The sequence below is a fragment of the Cyphellophora attinorum genome, assembly GCF_001299255.1.
Source record: "Cyphellophora attinorum strain CBS 131958 chromosome Unknown Contig6, whole genome shotgun sequence".
Taxonomy (NCBI): Eukaryota; Fungi; Ascomycota; class Eurotiomycetes; order Chaetothyriales; family Cyphellophoraceae; genus Cyphellophora; species Cyphellophora attinorum.
Genome location: NW_017253234.1, coordinates 1010426 through 1028541, shown reverse-complemented (window position 1 = coordinate 1028541; position 18116 = coordinate 1010426). Strand labels below are relative to the sequence as shown.

Below are 18116 nucleotides of genomic sequence, written 5' to 3'. Positions count from 1 at the left end.
CTTGACTATATCATGGCAATGGCGCTGTCTCAGGACACGTTTGGTCATGCTCTCCCAACTCGTGCGGTAGGTCTAAATCGTGTGGCTGATCTTGCTCGCATTGCCCATTCTTCGCCGTGATGTGCGACAACACGCAATTCCTCACAGACAGAGAAATCGCAGACTTCGTGTCAGCTCTCGACAAGGACCAAGATGGCTGTATATCGTACAGTGAGATTGAGAAGGGCCTCGATGACGCTTACAAGGAACTGGCACCACAGGCAAAGTCGCATCAGCTTCATCATGAGGAAAGGGAGAAGGAGCGACACGAATTTCTGCGTGGCTTGATGCCTTCGGAGAAGAATAGGATTCCGAGCGACGACTTCAGAAATACAGTCAAGACATGGCAGATTCCTTCCATGGAACAGGATAAGCAGGCCGCGAAGGACGAGGACGACTTCATGCAGAATTTGCCACTCGGTCGGAAACTCCGAGCCTATTGGGAGGTACATGGGCCAACGTACGCGTTCATGGGAGTCGTCGTGGCTCTACAGATCGGCTTCGGTGTCTGGCAATGCTACAAGTATGCAGCGGGCCCGCAATATCAGGCTGCATTTGGCTGGGGTGTTGGATTTGCGAAGCATGCGCCGGAGCGTTGTACCCAACCCTATTCTTCCTCGTGTTGAGCATGAGTCGGTGGACGGCCACCTACATGCGCCGCGTTCCCTACATCACCCGTTTCGTCAACTGGGACCTGAGCCAGGAGTTTCACGTCAAGATGTCGATCGTCACTCTGGTTCTTGCTACGCTCCACGCGATTGGACACTTGAGCGGAACATTTGTTTTTGGTAGTAGACCCTACAGACAGGACGCTGTTGCGGCCCTTTTAGGACCTGAGGCTGTTCCCAGGCCGTACAGCGCATACATCTCGAGCCGACCAGGGTGGACAGGGCTCACAGCGTTGGTCTCCTTCTATCTTCTGGCGGTCATGTCTATGCCGCGGATCCGGAAGTGGTCCTACGAGATCTTCCAGCTCGGCCATCTGCTCATGTTTCCGTTTATCGCCATGCTCATGGCTCACGGCTCTGCTGCCTTGCTACAATTCCCAGCTTTGGGCATCGTTCTGGCATTCCCGACTCTGATGGTTGTCCTCGAGCGCGGCACCCGCCTACTGCTCGGCTTCCATCGGGTGCCCGCCTCCCTGGAAATCCTCGACGACGACACAGTATGCATCACAGCAACGATTCCTCGCTTGCGTCTATGGCAATACAGAGCCGGGCAGTATGTCTTCATACAAGTTCCACAGATTTCCTTCTTCCAGTGGCATCCATTTACCGTATCGGAATGCATTGGGAAAGACTTCAAGCTACATATCAAGACCGACGGCGACTGGACAGCCAAACTCCGTGACTTGACCGACCTCAAGTACATTGGTGTTGACGGGAGTTACGGGGCACCAGGTACGTATACATGCCCTTGTCTGTAGTCCTTTAAAAATTGGAACCTAATGTGACCTTTCTGCACAGCGCAACGATTCTACGACTTCGACCAAACCATCATCATCGGCTCCGGCATCGGCGTGACCCCCTTCTCTGGAATCCTAAACGACCTCCAGAGTCGCGAAGACCACGCCTGGACACGCCGCCGCGACTCCACCTCCTCGCACGAGTCCGACTCCGAAGCCCCTCCACCACCCATCCAACGCATGCCCACCATCATCAACCACAACAAAGAGATCGATCTCAACCTCTACCGCCGCGTCGACTTCCACTGGGTAATCCGGGACCGAGTCTACCTCGAGTGGTTCTCCACTCTCCTCAACAAGATCTCCACCGGCACGCACAACCCCAATCTCGATATCCGCATGCACAACCACGTCTCCAAGAAGCGCAAGGACATCACTACGCATGTCTATCGCTTCCTGCTCGAGAAGCACCGGACGCCTGCCCATCCGTACTCACCGCTGACTGGCCTGATCGCGCCGACGCATTTCGGCAGACCCGATTTTCCGAAGATCTTTGCGGAGCACTATGAGCAGATGAGCAAGCTGTTTGCACGGGACAAGCAGCGGAAGAGGCGCGTTGGTGTATTCTTCTGTGGTGCGCCTATTATTGGGCATCAGTTGGCGGATCTGTGTCATGAGATGACGTTGAGGGGGAGGGAGGATGGGAGTGAGATTGAGTATTTCTTTCAGATTGAGGTATTTGGGTAGAGGAAGGGATGATAGAAGACACTGGTCCCAAGGATGTGCTTAATCAAGTCAAGCGAAGCATATAGATACGGCATAAGTAGCTCAGAGCGCGACTCTTCACACCGTCCTCTCGATTCAGGAGGCATGCCGTAGACCTACACCGGAGATGCCTTTTGCACCTCAGCTCTTTTTTCCTGGATTTATCTTCCTTTGCAGCCTCACCAGCTCCTGCATATTCTTGACCCAACCATCTCTGAACACCCCCTCCCCGAATCTTCGACTACTTGCCCTACCCCGTGTCCTCATCGCCAATATAGCATCACCGTCCATCCCCGCAACCTTTTCAAACGCCTCCGCATACTCTTGCTCCGTCTCCGCATGAAAACCAACCTCCCCACCCTGAAAAGGCACCACGATATCCAAATACGGCCCTCCGCTCCTGTGAACGACAGGTATCAGCCCAGCAGCAAGCCCTTCTACATTTCCAATACCGAAATGCTCCGCATACATGCCATTCACACCAATACTCGCTTTTCCTAAAAATTCCTGAATGGTCGAGAATGGTGCGTCGGTGATGAAGGTCGTTCGCTCATTGATCCCCAACTCACGCGCCTCGATCCTCAACGCGTAAATGTGCTTCTCGTCGGGTGTGTTGGCGCGAACGGAGCCGATCATCACGAGTCTCGCAGGATCGCTGTTGTGGGAGAGGTGGTGAACGTAGCGGGAGAAGGCACGGAGAATAAGGCTATGGTTCTTTTCAGGTCGGAATTGCGCGATGTAGAGGATGATGTTGTCGCGAGAGCGAGCGGCGGAGGTTTGGGGCGTGAGGGCGATCGAGTGGATGAGGTCTTCCACTGGACAGGAGGGTAAAGTATTGTTGGTGCCTTGTGATGGTCACTGGCTTTGGCGGGTTTCCAAAGAGTACTGATATGGTTGTAAGTCCAGGTAGAGTTGCACATGACGACGTCGATATGTCGGCCCACCCAGCCGTACAACCGAGCGAAGAAGTGCCAGTAGTAGCGCTTGACTTGTCCCCGCCGTCCTCCGCCGAGTCCGGAATGAATGCCTCTGGTCCCGGTCTGGTCGTCAAGGGATGCTAGCATATCGGTAGAGATGGTTGGGTAGTGTACATATGCCGCTGTTGGCACTGACGGGAAGAGCAATTTGCAGAATGCCACGGCAAAAGCGTAGCCCATGGTGTCAATGAAGATGTCGGGAACAAGGAGATGGAATGCATCCCATGCTAGGACCAGTGAACCGAGAGATTGTCCGAGAAGCGTAAAATAGGGCCAGCTGCTGGGGAGGACAAACTGGCGAGTGGTGAGGTAGATGAAAGTGACCGTCTCTTCGCGAAGGACAATGTCAAATCGTTCTTCGACTTTGGCAACAATAGCAGACTTGTCGATTTCATGGTCGCCGGTATAAACTGCACAGATAGCGTTCGGCCACTGTCTTTGAGTGGCCGCTATAGCTGCCCATAGGACTCTTTCCCCTCCACCGCCGGCATTGCTACGGGCGCGTTAGTTGATGAAGTCAGGCGAACACTGAACCAAGCCTCACCAGAAGGGATGAAAGAACCCAACAATTCCTTCCCATTCAGTGTCCTTCGGCACACCGCCATTCGGGGCACTTGCGGTGTTCTCGACCTTCTCCCAGTCGTCATCACCAAGATCCTGTGACTTCCTTCGCTGTTCCCTCGCAGCTTTGCGTTCCTCCTCGACATGTGCGCATATTGCGTGTCGTCGGTCGCTACTTCCAGCGTGGAGAAGACTGCCCCATAGTCGAAGCAGTAGTAGCGCAAGAAAAGGCGTCAGTAGAGCAGCGACCGGTACAGCGGCAATGAGGCCAAAGAGCAATTTCTTGCTGGACATCTTTGCTGTGCCTGCGGTCTGGCCAACATTGTTCCGCAAACTTGAAGCGAGTGACGAAGTGCAAAGATGGTGGACAAGGCTCTGAAAGTTGACCGCCCTTCCCTGAGAGTTCAAATAGACACGTTGTTGCCTGACATGACATGTGCGGGGACTTGCGGCTCAGCCTTAAGGAGCACTCTGTCACGATCACATTCTCCAAAACGTGCTGTCCTAGGTGTGAGTCGAAGTATTACAGCCAAAGGACACCTGATCAATTTTTCGTTGTGTGCGACGGTCAAGTACCTACTAAGTTGTTGCAAATGGATCTAGTGGTCTATAGGAAAAGTACAACTCTGAAGCCTGCTAAAGTCCTCACACATCGACCTCTGTGGCATCAATCACAGTTTCGCCTTGGGTTCACTGTCGGTGCCATTGGTGGTGGCTTCCTGGTTAATGGCAAGATCCCCAGTCCCCTCACTCTCGCCGAAGAAGATGACCTCCACCGTCAAATCATCCCTGTAGCGTCGACTATAGGGACTCGGCAGAGAGAGCAAAGCGCAGACCATATCTCTATCCTTCCCGCCTAGGGCATTTCTGACCAGGTGAGTGGCAGCGTTCTTATCTTCCACAACAAACCTGCCATTATCTTCAGATGGCAAGGCCCACTGCTCTTGTCGAATGGGCTTATCCATCTTGCTTTTCGGGTCATTCGCATTGCTGACTCGGCCGGTCTTGTCCATGTTTCCTCCCTTTTCTACTGGTAATGATGTTGGTGCTGATTTGAACCAGTCTGTCAGCCATGCGGTGCTTGATGATTTCTTGGCTTCTCTGTTCTGTTGTTCTACCACTGGCCCACCAGTCCGACCACCTCTTCGTTAGTCAGCATTTCCCAAAGACCATCTGTCGCGAGAACCACGAAGTCACCTTTACCAGGCTCAATGCCTGTCGTGGTGACAACGGGCTCCGCGGTCACATAAGGCGGCGTCTTCAGCAGTGGATGCACATTTCGACCAAAGAAGTGTCGCTTGATTCTGTCCTGTGTCTCCCGTGACCACTTGTATGCCGCATCTCCGAAAGCCCTGGTCGGCTCAAGATTGCCCAGAACACGACCAGCGTGGACGACTCTGTCCTCACCCGGGTGCTCGGCGCGCATCCGCTTGGCTTCGTTGGGGTTTGAGCCTGTCTGGTCTTCCGAAAGCGGTGTGGCAGACCACTTTCCGGTCGATGGGTTTCGCCTACCGAGCACTGCTCTGCTGTCGCCAGTACATGCCACTCTGAAATTTCGACTGTGTGAGTCATAGAAGCTCAACAACGCACACGAGCCAGAGAGAGCGGGAGCTAGCAGCTCCGATGCACGACTCTTGCTTGGAGCATTGCCTAATTTCTTCACGCTTTCATGGCAGATTTCATTGTCAAGCTTGGTGAATGCAAGCTTGAGCGCCTGATCAATCGCCTCAGGCGATGGCGACGAGGCAATTTTGCTGGCCAAAGCCGCGGTGTATGTGGCGTTAAGCTCGCGTGCAGCGTACTGAATCAGAACTTGTCGCAGCCTCGCAGAGGTTGTCCATCCAGAATGACCATCGAACACACCCCAGAACATCCAGTCCGATGAAGAATCGTTGCCAGCATGTGCCACATTGTCCGAAACCTGGATCGTCTTCTCTGCGTGATCATCCTCGATCGGATCGTTACTGGGAAGCTGCACGATATCGTATCTGACCACACCGCGACCCCGATTCACGAGGATTGACTCTTCGTTCTTCCGTAGACGCTCCGTAGCTTGCTGCGGTGTCATCATCTCCAAAACCTTCCGGCCATAGTCATCGGTATCTTTCGTTAATGGACCGTCACCAACAATGTCTCCAGTAAAGAACTGATCGTCATCCACAACTAATGCCCGTCGCGTTGGTTTGTGGCCAGCAGTCACCGGAGCGGGCTTCGAGGGCTCGGCCGTTGGCTGTGCGATGTCTGGGGTGCTAGACAGACTGCGGGTCTGTGCAGAGGAGACAGGATCTCTGGCATGGATCTCGGTAGTCTGGCCGTTGCCGTACGCATACCAAGCACCGAAGGCACCAACAGATGCAGCGACAGCAAGTGGTGTCTTTGGCAGCCTCATAGAGGATTGAAGGATATATCTGGGCGTGCTGTATCGGCGGGCGGCCAGGAAGTAGGGTGAGGCTACCGCGGCATGGCTAGATGTTGTTGATGACAAGGGAGTCTTAGGATGATTTTACGGAGTGCAGACCGGCGCGCTGAGCGGAGTGCAACCACAGCCGCGCGACGCATGAGAGGCGGTCGCAAAAGGAGGGAGGCGTGGCGCAGATTTGAGGTTCGCAGCAACAGCAAGACGGTGTTCGCGTGCACTGCAACAATGATCGCCTGATAGATCGTGCCGCTTATATCCGTCTAAGGCCGAGGCGACTACAACTTTTTGGCAACTGCTCGTCTCTCGAGAAAGTGACAGGAACTGCGGGCGAGTTTTCTAGCTGCACGTCCGAGGCATGTTGAGCAGGACCTTATGGAGGTCATGCTCAAGATGCCTTGGTCGACTGTTGCACACGGCAGCTAGGCCTCACTACCACGGCCTGAGGTACCAGAGCACAAGTTCGTCCTTCCCAAATGCTGCCAGTGTAGCACTGATCTTGTCTTAGTTGCGAATCCTCAGCAGGGACTATCTCCCGTCCTGTTGCAAAGAGCCCAAATCCTGGCCAGCGAGCATGCGCAGCTCTTAGCATCTCAAACAGACGACTACTCCGTTGAAACAGCGAAACGCATCGGCGAAATCTCTCCTGTAACGTCAGCACTGGAGGCGTACAAGGAGACACAGTCTTCCATATCCGAGCTAGAAGCATTATTAGTCGACCCATCCACAGATAGCGAACTCCGAGAACTCACACACGGCGAGATCGACACGTTGACGGCATCATTACCAGGTCTCACTACGAAGTTGAGCACTTCTTTGATACCTCCGCATCCCTTCAAATCGATGCCATGTTTGATCGAGATAAATCCTGGGGCCGGCGGCTCGGAAGCCTCACTGTTTGCTTATAGCCTGTTGTCCATGTACCGCGCCTTCTGCACCCGCAATCGTTGGCAGCATGAACTCAAGGCTTACTCCGCCGACGAGACGGTCTCGAATTCCACCACAGGAATTACGAATGCCATTCTGGAGGTGACCTATCCTGGCTCTTACGATATCTTCCGAGCTGAAGCAGGCGTCCACCGTGTTCAGCGTATTCCGTTGACCGAGAAGAAAGGCCGGACACACACCTCCGCTGTTTCTGTCTTGGTCCTGCCGTCCTTCCCAGAGTCGGCGGAAGACTCCAAGAACAACTACGAGGACCCTAGCTCGGACTACTACATTCCACCCCAGGACGTCCACACTGACACCATGCGAGCATCTGGTGCGGGGGGCCAACACGTCAACAAGACCAACAGTGCCATTCGCTTGACTCATTTACCTACCGGGATAGTCGTTGGCATGCAAGAGAGCCGTTCTCAGATGGAGAATCGCAAGAATGCCTGGCTAGTGCTGCGTGCTCGACTTGCACAGCGACGACGCGAGGAGAGAGAAGAAGAAATGCTGAATCTGCGAAAGAAGCTCATGGGAGGTGCCGTCCGCAGTGGCCGAGAGGACAAAGTTCGGACCTATAATTTCGCCCAGAACAGAATCTCTGATCATAGAAGCGGGTGGAATGGTTCCAATGTCGACGGATTTCTTGAGGCAAACGAAGATCTTGATGCTTGTATGGAGAGCGTACGGGCGTGGATGGACGAGAATGAGGTGCGAGGACTCATCGCGGATGAGACCGCAAAACAGCAGGTCAAGGGTGGCTGAAGATGCCGTTCGATACCTTTCAACTGGGGTTTCCCACACTGGTCTGGCGTGTTCTGGCGCAGAACACGGAAGCGAGACCGATCTACGTTCTCGACGAGCTTAAATTGAATCATCACATACATTTGCTGTATTGTACATCTGTTGTTGGATGCAAACTAGACCTTCCTGTATACAGATCCTGAGAATGCGGCAGCAGTGGTCAATTACCATTCCCAGCAGACCGTCCTGGTCGCGTCCAAATTGGGGTATCATATCATCATATCATCACATCATCACGGTCGTGTCCTCGTTCTGTTGTGTAATCGCGCGTGCTGGAAGCAGTCCTGAGGGCGAGACTCATAGATCGACCAGTTGAATAGTGATCCGAGTCGAATCTATGCGCGCTTGATCGGACCAAGGAGCGGCTCACCGCACCCGGCCACGTCAATAACGAAGCCGCCGTTGTCCGTCATCGGCACCAACACACAGCAATACTCGAGTAAGTATACGTCTGTCCGCATCGCCCATGTCGGCCGGATCACCCATTTACGCTCCAAGCACCTCTACCGTACTGCAATTCGATTCGTCCTACCAACACTTCCACACGAAAATCCTACCAGCACTTCCACAAAAAACGTTTTGATGCCTAAGTCTTCAATGACCCCGCTTTCCCTGTTCGCAACATCCAGGTCGAGCCGTTACTTCATCAAGTTTGCCATGTTATCAATCTGCCTTCAATCTGCCTAGAACCCTTCCTAACGATAAATGAAAAAGAACTTTTGGATCTGCCGTAAAAGCCCATCGACCAGTCGGCGATTGAGCTGGCCCAAGTATCGTGAACTACACCGGAATTTTGTTTCGGTGCTCAGAGAACATTGAGCCTCCGGCAGATATCCATGTCTGCAGGAATCCCCGAGATGAGCTGTGCCAAGCCTTGTATGGCATGTCTCACATCATCTGATCCTGAGAGGCGCCGCCGGTGGCCTCTTGACCCTCCATGGCTTCGCCGCCGTTCGCGTTGGTGTAGCGAACATTGGAGAGACCCAGAGGACGGCCGCCATATTGGTAGTTGGTGAATTTGGAGATGGCAGTGTCGGCGTTCTCAGCGCTGTCGAATTGGACGACGCCAGCACCCTTGGAGCGACCGTTGGGTTCGTATTGGATCTCAGCGCGCTCGACCTTGCCGATGGTGGTGAAGAGTTCCACTAGATCCTCGTTGCTGGTCGACCAGGGCAGATTGCGAACGTAGATCGTATCGGAGTGCTCGCCTCCTCCGGTGGCGAAGTCGGTGAACGGATTGGGTGCAGCTGGCTCCATCGCAGGAGCACCGCCACCACCACCACCACCACCACCACCACCACCATAGCCCCCACCGCCGCCTCCATATCCTCCGCGACCTCCAAACCCACCACCATAGCCGCCTCGTCCGCCGAAACCACCTCGTCCTCCAAATCCGCCGCCGAAGCCACCTCGGGCGCCAAAGCCTCCTCCGTATCCTCCGCGGCCACCAAATCCACCACCACCGCCAGCATAGCGATCTTCGCGAACCTCGAGGGCACGACCCTGCCAGTCGTAGCCGTTGAACTGCTGAATAGCGTTGCGAGCATCGTTCGGGGACTCGAAGGCGACGATACCGGTTCCCTTGGGGCGGCCTGTCTGGTCTTGGTGGACGTCGGCGCGAATGACACCACCTTCTTGAGCTGCGCACGTTAGATGTGTCCTCGATGTATGCGGAGTGAACACTGACCAGCTTGACGGAAGAGATCCTTGAGATCTTGCCAGCCTACATTGAAGGGGAGCTGATACTTTTGTCAGTACTGCCAAACTGCACATCATCTTTGGACTGGAAACACGAACGTTAGAGATGTAGAGCTGGCGGCCACCGCCGCCGCCACCACCACCCATGCCACCATGACCTCCACCATAGCCGCCACCACCGTAGCCACCACGGAAGCCGCCGCCGCCACCGAAGTCGCCACGGGATGGTGGGCCAGTGAATCGAGGTTCGGTCTCGCGATCCTGACATGTGATTAGCATGAACTGTAGCGTGAGGAAGATGTCGACTGACTTCGCGGACGTAAACGAGACGACCCATGAGAGTTTGGTTGCTGAGAGTACTGATAGCATTTTGAGCTTGATCTCGGGTTGCATATTCCACGATTCTGTCAACGATTGTTAGCCCGCGCGACTTGTGTGGTACAAGCATCGAGAACTTACCCGCATCCCTACAACACCAATGGGCAACAGGTCCCTTCCGTCAATCAACCGTCCATCAAAAAAGCAACCAAAGAAAGACGACCAGTAAAACCAGCCACGCGTCACACGATTGCGCCCACCTTCGACATTCCATTAGGAAGTAATAAAACATCAGCGAAGAGAACTTCTCCAGCTAAGACAAATGTCAGTAAACGCTCTCGCGGGCGATGACCGGAGGACTGCTCACCTTGTCTCATGAAATCTTTCAAATGGTGCCACTTGACGTCGTATGCCAAGTTACCGACATAGACTCGACGGTCCTGCTGAGAGGACTCTCGCACTGATTGCATCATCTGTTCTTTGGCGACGGCGCGATCTTCGAATGATCTTGGTGGACCTCTGTCTCCGCGATTCGATCCTGAGTATCCTCCAGATGCGTTTTGAGGAGCACCGCTCATGGGACTTCTTGATCTGCGTTCACTGCGACGATAGTCGTCACCTCCACGACTGCGCGATCGGCTGCGAGGAGAGTATGATCGTCGACTTCTGCGAGGGCTGCGAGATCGACGACGCGGAGATCGAGATCGGTCGCGCTGGTAGCCGTTAGAATGGTTGTTCGAGTCTCCCATGATGAGAGTCTGCGATGGTCGAAATTTATAATCGGATATTGGTGGGGCGCAGATGAGTCACTTCACTGTGACAAGGGTTTTTGGGCACAGATGCGGTGAGATGAGTATGGGGATAGTGAAATGTGATGCTCAAGTGAAGATAGGTTGCTGAATGTGATGGAAAGCGCAGGTTCGATTGACTGCTGCTCGTAGGGCAGAGGGTGGAGCCGGTTACAACCGCGCTCAATTGCGCTTGTGGTCCTCTACTCTCGCCCGAGCTTTTGCAGAGCCTGAAGGGACGACTTACTACTAGGTCACTCGGTCAGTAAACTATCAAAAGTGGCGAGTCAATGGTCTGACGACAAATATCGAAAGAAGGAGCGTGACAACAGTGAGGAAAGCTAAGGCAGAAATTGTATCAATTGGACTCAGTCAAGGCGGACCAATGTGCATGATATGTTGGGCAGGCTAGTACTGGGGTGTACTTGAGAGGGGAAAGAGAATACTGACCCATGGTGTCCGAGCTTGACTCCGTTGCCGAGCGTCCTTGCAACAATGGATACAGAAGGGGATTTCTACGTGATCAGAGTCGGTATGCACGAGGATGCACGGGGATGAAGTCCAGCTAACAAGGTTTTGCGAGTGGTACGAAAGGCCGTGCAGTTGTGGAGTTGGATTGCAAGGATGCGACTGAGCGCAGAGTTGCAGTGGCTTGAGGCACAACTGGATGTTCCTTTGGACGGATGGCTTGCTGAGAGAACACATGTTAGCCCAGTGTTCATCAGTGGTATGGCGCAAGTGGCCCGATCACCGTAAGGCGCAGCGTGGAGCAGTAATGCCTGTAAAAACATGTCCCATCTGTGCCTGGTTCGTCTCGGAGTAGACAGCGTGCTTACGATTGCTTGGAACAAACAGCCAATTGAGCCGGCTATGTGGAAATTCTGGACCGATGAAGACTGTTCACGGCATCGCTAGCCCTTGGCAAAGGGAGGAAAGTTGGGCAGAGTCGAAGTATCTGCCCGGAGGTTTTTGCTCACAACTGTGTACAAGCACACTGTTGGAGCAAAGTTGTCTGGGCACTGACAGCACACAGCCTTTGGCAGCCAGCTTAAGGGCAGCGAAAAATGCTGGACTTGCGTGTGGCTTGATAGTTGATGGAGTCGCTAGGATCTTGAGGACCAAAAGCTTGTGAGGCAGCCTTCAGATACGAACTGTCAAATGTGATAGCGAAGGGTGGTCCGAGTCATGGGCCAGGTGCAGCGCGCCTAGGACGAGAGTTGCAGCGGGAGCAGGAAGGAGCGAGGTGTGAGAAACACGTTCGAGTGCAACTTGATCGGACTTGTCGTCTGCGATTGGTTTGCGGTATTCGCGCTAGCGCATGCCGCCAAGCTACATCGATTCTCCGTGACAGACGGCCCGCAAAGACTTTCCCCACCATCAAAGTCATGTTCAGAAGTGCGATCAACGGTCGCCGGAATATTCTCACATCGAATGCCTAGGTCTCATGAGCCGCTGCTCGCAGATAGCATCGAACTCTGGGTTGCCCGGACAGAGCCTAAGCTATTCACTTTGCTGATATATTCCTCAGGTAGCGAGACGGCATGCCGCCGGGCAGTAGCTTCATCCTATGCCCCGCTTCGAGATCATCTGGTGGCAACTGCAACGCGCTCCTCGCTCCTCATGCCGCTCTTGGCCTAAGATAGCGCCGGCTTCAGCACGTTCGGCTGCTGCGGAAAAGTTGAGCCGCCGTCTGTAGTTCAACGTGCTTCCAAACTGCGATGCCTGCTTCTGCTGGAAATTGTGGCTCTTGAAGGCCCTCTTTTTGACCACATGCCCAAAAAACCAAGGCCACTGTCGCAGAGGCTTGTGCTCTTGAGCATGCAAATTCGCTTAGGCCAAGTACCTGTTCATCGATGGACTATTCGGTGCGGCAAACCTTTGACCATTCGTCAGGCAGCCACTTGCGGCTGATTGCGCAACTCTGAACGCGTCTGCTGATCATCGTCGATCCGGCAAATTGTAGATTTGTGGCAGTTGTTACAGCGCTAGTCCTTGACCTCGGATGTTCAATGAATAACTTTCTTCTCACGTCATGCGTAAGGCCATGTAGGTGCAGTCTGGACAGCAGTTGAAGATCTCAACGGTATACTGACGATTGTGCTCTGCCGGGTTCTGTGAACTTCTGCGCCCATGATGGCCAGTCTCTTGAAGCCGACAAGCACTTCCCAGCCTCGTTCGTGCGTTTTCAGAGGTACTGTAAGGCTGACCATAAATTAAATCGCGACTGCTTGAGCACTGGATAGAAACAGCACAATCCTGTCATTAGCTTAAATATGACTGTCCGCACCTCGAGGCTGTTACAGCGGAACCTGAGTTCCTCCCATCACACACGACGCGCGGCGTCCGTGCAAACGTACTACTCGCATCACCATCCCACACCCTCTCCATTTCCGCCCTCACAGGAGGCTATCCTAGCCGCTGCTCTGAAAAGAGTGCCTCAATATGGTTTCAGCGAAAGGGCACTCTCACTTGGTGCGAAAGACGTCGGATATCTAGACGTCTCGGTGCAACTCTTCCCGAGAGGCGTGTTCGACCTAATCAACTATCACCTTGTCACTAGTCGACTCGCGCTTAAGGACACAGTCCAGTTCAGTGAGGACTCGAAATTGGGCGTGGGGCGCAAGGTCAAGACATTGACCATGGCAAGACTGAGAGCAAATAAAGATGTCATCCGGCATTGGCAAGAGGTATATCTACAATTGAGGACCTTGAATCGTTAGGATGTTCGACTGACCTGTGAGCAGGCATTGGGAGTCATGTCGCTTCTCGAAAACATACCCGCATCACTGCAAGAGCTCGGCAATTTGTCCGACGAGATCTGGTATCTGGCAGGAGATACCGCTGTTGACTTCTCGTACTACACCAAACGTGCTTCTTTGTCCGCGGTATATGCAAGTTCCGAACTCTTCATGACGACAGACACTTCGTCTGATTTTGCAATGACGGAGGAGTTCGTAGAGCGCCGCCTGGAAGCTGTGCAGAAAGTCGGTGGTGCAATAGGAGGTCTGTCACAGTACGCAGGATTCTGGGCCGGCAACGGCCTCAATCTAGCAAGATCGTGGGGAATGCGGATCTGAGCACGGTGAAATGCCTTGACAATGGCATACTTCCACTCCCTCGGCCCTACATGGTGTACTCAACAGCACCGAACGCTATCGGGAACGAACTGGCGCCTTGACGCCGTCTCGCCTGCGGTGTACACACGTCTGCGCAAAGTTCGCTACCATTGCTTGAGGTGTGCGGCCGTCGAGAAGCGTCCGAGACTCCAATCGGCAAACAACTACTTGATTCCTACTGCCTCCAAGCAAACCGTCATGTTTGGTACCGACCATCTGGCTCTGTTGCGGAGCGTCCAAGAAACACAATTCCACGTGGTGTTCTGGCCCACACAGAATCGCCAAGTTTGTTGTGCGGTTTGCCATCGATCAATCAAATAACGAAGCGGAAGTTATTGCGTGGTGAGGGGAGCTCATCAGCTTGGTCTGCCGCACATCGCCATTGACACCAGAATCAATACTCGGAAGCATCTCGCTATAGCCAAAACTCGTCATCGTCCTGTGTACATTCACGATGCCCAAATCAATGAAGCCGAGCCTCAAGATCTACATCGTCAACTTGAAAGTGGTCTCGAAGGAAGAGTTCCTGAAGGCTAGAAGCCGACGCCTTGCGTATGACCAATTTCCATACGGATCATTCCTCATGCCGCTGACACATTACATAGCGAAGAAGCAAAGGCCATTTGTCGAGTCGCGCAATCGACCAGGTCGAACAGCACTGGAGCACGCAGGTCGAAGCGGAAGCACTCCTCAGCGAAGAAGCACAGCTAAGTGGCATGGAGCGGGTGCCCGTCCTGAGCTCTGTACCGCGATTTTCCATCATGAAGGTCCCGGCATGCTGGCCTAGCTGCGAAGGCATGATTGCGATATACTGCGCGCATCGAAGCTTAAGGTCGGAACAATGTTCGGCATGACATCAGCCATGGCAGTCTCTGACGGACCATCGTGCCTTATGAAGCTGTGATTATTTGAGCGTGCGAAAGGACAACCGCGAAGACGAGCTGGGTCAGCGACACCCGTCGCGACCAGTACACGAGTCGTCGTCAGTGTGCGCGCACACAACGTCAGCAGCCACACAATCCGCCAATCCCACGAGTTAGCGAGCAGAGAAAGCCACTGCTTTCATGCATGGAGGCTACGGCCTCAAAAAAACCTTTATCGACCTGTTCTTCTCTCGGGTCTCTCCTCTCTTGCTCGGACTTGTGCCACAAAGACCCTCGTGCCCTCTATTACTTTGGCCCCTCGTAACCCGTCTTCAATGAAGTATCTGTTTCTCCTCACTGACATTCACATGCAGACTTGACAGGTACTCTTACAGCATCTCCGGCGTCATCCATACCAGCTCAGACGGTTGCTATCAAAATTCACGACGTCACCAAAGGTCTATGGTCCCTGTGCGTATTGCTAAAGCCATGGCTATCGTGGGAAAGCGGGCCCCGTTATGAGCATGCTGGGGCTGGCAAGCAGATGCACACCACATGGACACCACGATCGAATGAAGCTTTACAGCAAGTGAGGAGCCTATACGACCAGCAATACATCTCTGCTGCCTGATCGGCCAGCCACTTTAGCATTTGGACTATCTGAGGTGCTGTGAGACCTCATATGATCTCCAAGAACATCTATCGTTCGGGACCTGCTCAGTCAAAATCCACACTGTCAAGGAACCGGTCGGCGTCTTCTCCAACCCGCTTCGCATACTGCCACAGGAATCCATGGGAGCTCCGAGGGTAGAGGATTAATTGCGCATTGTCGACCTTCTTGAGCAGCTCATAGCTGTGACTCGTTGGAACCACCATATCAGCATCACCGTTCAATACCAGGACTGGGATCTTCAGCTCCCCCAGCCGATCGAACGAATTGTTCGGCTGAGGCGTGAGGGCATCTACGAGTGCAACATACTGGTTGTTTCCCTGCGGATCCATCGGCAGCAGGTCCAGTCGCAGTGGCTCGGCTGTACGGGTTGAGATGCGTGCCCAGTACTCGTTGAAGGCAGCCTCTCCTCGATCTGTTTCTGGGAAGCAGGCGTACTTCAAACCTTCCTTTCCTTCTTCAGCCGTGACTGCGTAAGCGAGCTTGGTGGTGTACTCAGGTGGATTCTGCTCCTGAGGCCAGATGATACCTTCGACAGGGCCCTTCTCCGGCACGGATGCTCGTGCGCCGGCGATGACAAGCTTCCTCACGAGCTCTGGGTAATCGAGCGCGGTCTGAAGAACTGCGATGCCGCCCATCGAGAACCCGAAGAGATCCACCTGCTTCAAGCCCAAAGCTTTGATGAACGCAGCCAAGTCGCTAGCCCAACCCTTGAAGGTGGTAGGCACATTGCCCGAGCTTTGTCCCGTGCCGGCATTGTCGAACAAGATCACCTCGCGATATTGCGCAATCGTATTCACCAGCAAGGGATCCCTGGGAGTTGTTGTAAGTGTTCTGCTTCTTGTGCTTGATCACATGGATCCTACCAGAATTCCATACTTCCTCGGAAGTGAATATGGTGTACTATGGGCACATCGCTAGCTTTGCCGAACCTGCGGTAGGCGAACTTGACGCCATTGTCGGCAGTCACAAACTGCGTTTTTGCTGTTTCCGCCATTTCCTTCGTCGAACTTTCTTGGTGCTTTGCGAAATCGCGAAACAGGTAATACTGGTATGGTCGTGTATTTGTAAGTATCGGTCTGGAATGAACGGTCGAAGCGTCCAGAGAGAGCCAGCTTTAATGTTGTGAAGATCCTGGGAGGTCGTTGTTGCAATGCGTTGCATTGAATCAGCAAGCTACTGTCTACCATTTCTGAAATTACCCTATTTGGACATTGGCTTGGCTAAATCCGCCTACTTGGACCGACCAGCGTTCATAAACCAATGCGACAAAAGTCGCTCAGAATGTTTTTCAGCACCTCGATGAACAATCAACAGCAAGGAAGCATCTGGTAGATGTCACACTAGGGGGTCCAGGGATCCGCCACGCAGCTCACTGCATGTTTAGCTCCAGAACACAGCTTCGAGTGCGATGCGAGATGACCAAGCACTTCCATAGCCTCGTCATTTGCTCTCAGAGCCGTCGCTTGGACTGCCCAGCAGCTCAAGGAATACTACAACGGAGGCCTCTCGCTGGAAGCAGCAATACCATGATCTCGAAGCAGAAATCTCGAACCTCAATGACGCTACTTCAGGTCTGTGGAAATGCCACCGAAATAACGCGGTTCGCGACACATAAAAGGACCAAAGCCTGTGCCCTTAATTGACAACACTTGCAAACGGCACACTTGATTCACTGACTTGAACGATCCAACTTCAACCCAAAGGAAGCTCAGACATAACATTGACCGACACAGCCTCGTCTTTCGACCCTGTATGCGATTTCTTTCTTCGACTCGTCAACGTCTTCATCGAACACCGCGCGAAGCTATGTCTGTCACCACAGTCCTGATCACGGGAGCCAAGTCCGGCATCGGCAAAGGCCTCCTCACTGCCTATGCGGCCAGACGCAACTATCGTGTCATTGCGGCCATTCGCGATGGCACTGCCTCTAGTTCAGCGAAGGACCTTCAGTCGATTCCTACCGCCGAAGGGAGCTCCATCCTGGTGGTCGCATACGACGCGAGCAATCCAAATTCAGCGGAGCTACTCACTAAAGGTCTTGAGACCGAGCACCACATAGATGCACTAGACGTGGTTATTGCGAATGCCGGCATCTTGAAGCATTTCGGAAAGGCTGCGGAAATATCAGCCCAGACTCTCACCGAACATCTCGAAATCAACGCAATAGCGCCCATTCTGCTGTATAAGTCCACCGCTTCGCTTCTCAACAAGTCTCAGCAGACGCCCAAGTTCTTCATCATATCTTCTGTGATTGGATCCAATGCGCTGCAGGATACCTACAACCTGCCCTCTCTCGCTTACGGAATCTCCAAAGCCGCCGCCAATTACGCGGCCAGTCGCATTCATCGCGAAGAGGAGCGAATCGTCGTGGTTCCAGTACAGCCTGGTTGGGTGCAGACGAACATGGGCAACAACTTTGCGGCATACAACGGGCTTGATGCAAGTCAAGTCCCTGTCAAGCTGAATGATAGTGTCCAGGGTCTCATCGAGCTCTTTGACGCAGCAACCAAGGAGAAGCACAGTGGCTTGTTCTGGGATTACGAGGGGAAGCAGGTCCCATGGTAAAGGAGCGAGGACTAGTGAGAGGGGGGACGCGGTCAGTCTGGCCAAGTAAAAATCTCAACAGCATGGCCATCATAGAATGAAATGTTGGCTTGGAATTCCCGACTACTTCTTCAGGCAAAGTGCGCTTTTCATGGCACCGAAGAATTGTGTGATTGGCTGCATTGCCAGGTTGCCAAATTCTAGCCTTTACACAGTATA

At 53.5% G+C, this 18116-nt stretch overlaps 9 protein-coding genes across 9 annotated transcripts; 5 read left to right on the top strand and 4 right to left on the bottom strand.

Moving 5' to 3' along the window:
• Nucleotides 1-119: 119 nt before the first annotated feature.
• AB675_2123 (uncharacterized protein) lies at nucleotides 120-665 on the top strand (the record flags this gene model as incomplete). Its single annotated transcript, XM_018142068.1, has 1 exon — nucleotides 120-665. One exon carries the CDS (start codon nucleotides 120-122, stop codon nucleotides 663-665), a length of 546 nt encoding a protein of 181 aa, XP_018002652.1.
• A 26-nt stretch (nucleotides 666-691) lies between these two features.
• AB675_2122 (uncharacterized protein) lies at nucleotides 692-2191 on the top strand (the record flags this gene model as incomplete). The annotated part of the gene is made up of 2 exons (XM_018142067.1): nucleotides 692-1439; nucleotides 1506-2191. The coding sequence occupies 2 exons, from the start codon at nucleotides 692-694 to the stop codon at nucleotides 2189-2191; spliced, it is 1434 nt and encodes a 477-aa protein (XP_018003100.1).
• Nucleotides 2192-2350: 159 nt separating this feature from the next.
• Nucleotides 2351-4041, bottom strand: AB675_2121 (GDP-Man:Man(3)GlcNAc(2)-PP-Dol alpha-1,2-mannosyltransferase; the record flags this gene model as incomplete). The annotated part of the gene is made up of 3 exons (XM_018142066.1): nucleotides 2351-3024; nucleotides 3096-3679; nucleotides 3731-4041. The coding sequence occupies 3 exons, from the start codon at nucleotides 4039-4041 to the stop codon at nucleotides 2351-2353; spliced, it is 1569 nt and encodes a 522-aa protein (XP_018003047.1).
• Nucleotides 4042-4418: 377 nt separating this feature from the next.
• Nucleotides 4419-6136, bottom strand: AB675_2120 (Protein phosphatase-like protein; the record flags this gene model as incomplete). The annotated part of the gene is made up of 2 exons (XM_018142065.1): nucleotides 4419-4888; nucleotides 4945-6136. 2 exons carry the CDS (start codon nucleotides 6134-6136, stop codon nucleotides 4419-4421), a joined length of 1662 nt encoding a protein of 553 aa, XP_018002982.1.
• A 2649-nt stretch (nucleotides 6137-8785) lies between these two features.
• On the bottom strand, nucleotides 8786-10491 carry AB675_2118 (putative RNA-binding protein; the record flags this gene model as incomplete). Its single annotated transcript, XM_018142063.1, has 6 exons — nucleotides 8786-9537; nucleotides 9585-9636; nucleotides 9695-9856; nucleotides 9906-9999; nucleotides 10160-10226; nucleotides 10281-10491. 6 exons carry the CDS (start codon nucleotides 10489-10491, stop codon nucleotides 8786-8788), a joined length of 1338 nt encoding a protein of 445 aa, XP_018003002.1.
• A 2483-nt stretch (nucleotides 10492-12974) lies between these two features.
• AB675_2117 (Ubiquinone biosynthesis protein coq9, mitochondrial) lies at nucleotides 12975-13778 on the top strand (the record flags this gene model as incomplete). The annotated part of the gene is made up of 2 exons (XM_018142062.1): nucleotides 12975-13388; nucleotides 13446-13778. 2 exons carry the CDS (start codon nucleotides 12975-12977, stop codon nucleotides 13776-13778), a joined length of 747 nt encoding a protein of 248 aa, XP_018002646.1.
• A 493-nt stretch (nucleotides 13779-14271) lies between these two features.
• On the top strand, nucleotides 14272-14528 carry AB675_2116 (uncharacterized protein; the record flags this gene model as incomplete). The annotated part of the gene is made up of 2 exons (XM_018142061.1): nucleotides 14272-14369; nucleotides 14423-14528. 2 exons carry the CDS (start codon nucleotides 14272-14274, stop codon nucleotides 14526-14528), a joined length of 204 nt encoding a protein of 67 aa, XP_018002937.1.
• Nucleotides 14529-15397: 869 nt separating this feature from the next.
• Nucleotides 15398-16347, bottom strand: AB675_2115 (2-hydroxy-6-oxononadienedioate/2-hydroxy-6-oxononatrienedioate hydrolase; the record flags this gene model as incomplete). The annotated part of the gene is made up of 2 exons (XM_018142060.1): nucleotides 15398-16163; nucleotides 16217-16347. The coding sequence occupies 2 exons, from the start codon at nucleotides 16345-16347 to the stop codon at nucleotides 15398-15400; spliced, it is 897 nt and encodes a 298-aa protein (XP_018002734.1).
• An 812-nt stretch (nucleotides 16348-17159) lies between these two features.
• On the top strand, nucleotides 17160-17918 carry AB675_2114 (Norsolorinic acid keto; the record flags this gene model as incomplete). Its single annotated transcript, XM_018142059.1, has 1 exon — nucleotides 17160-17918. The coding sequence occupies one exon, from the start codon at nucleotides 17160-17162 to the stop codon at nucleotides 17916-17918; it is 759 nt and encodes a 252-aa protein (XP_018002801.1).
• Between the last annotated feature and the right edge of the window lie 198 nt (nucleotides 17919-18116).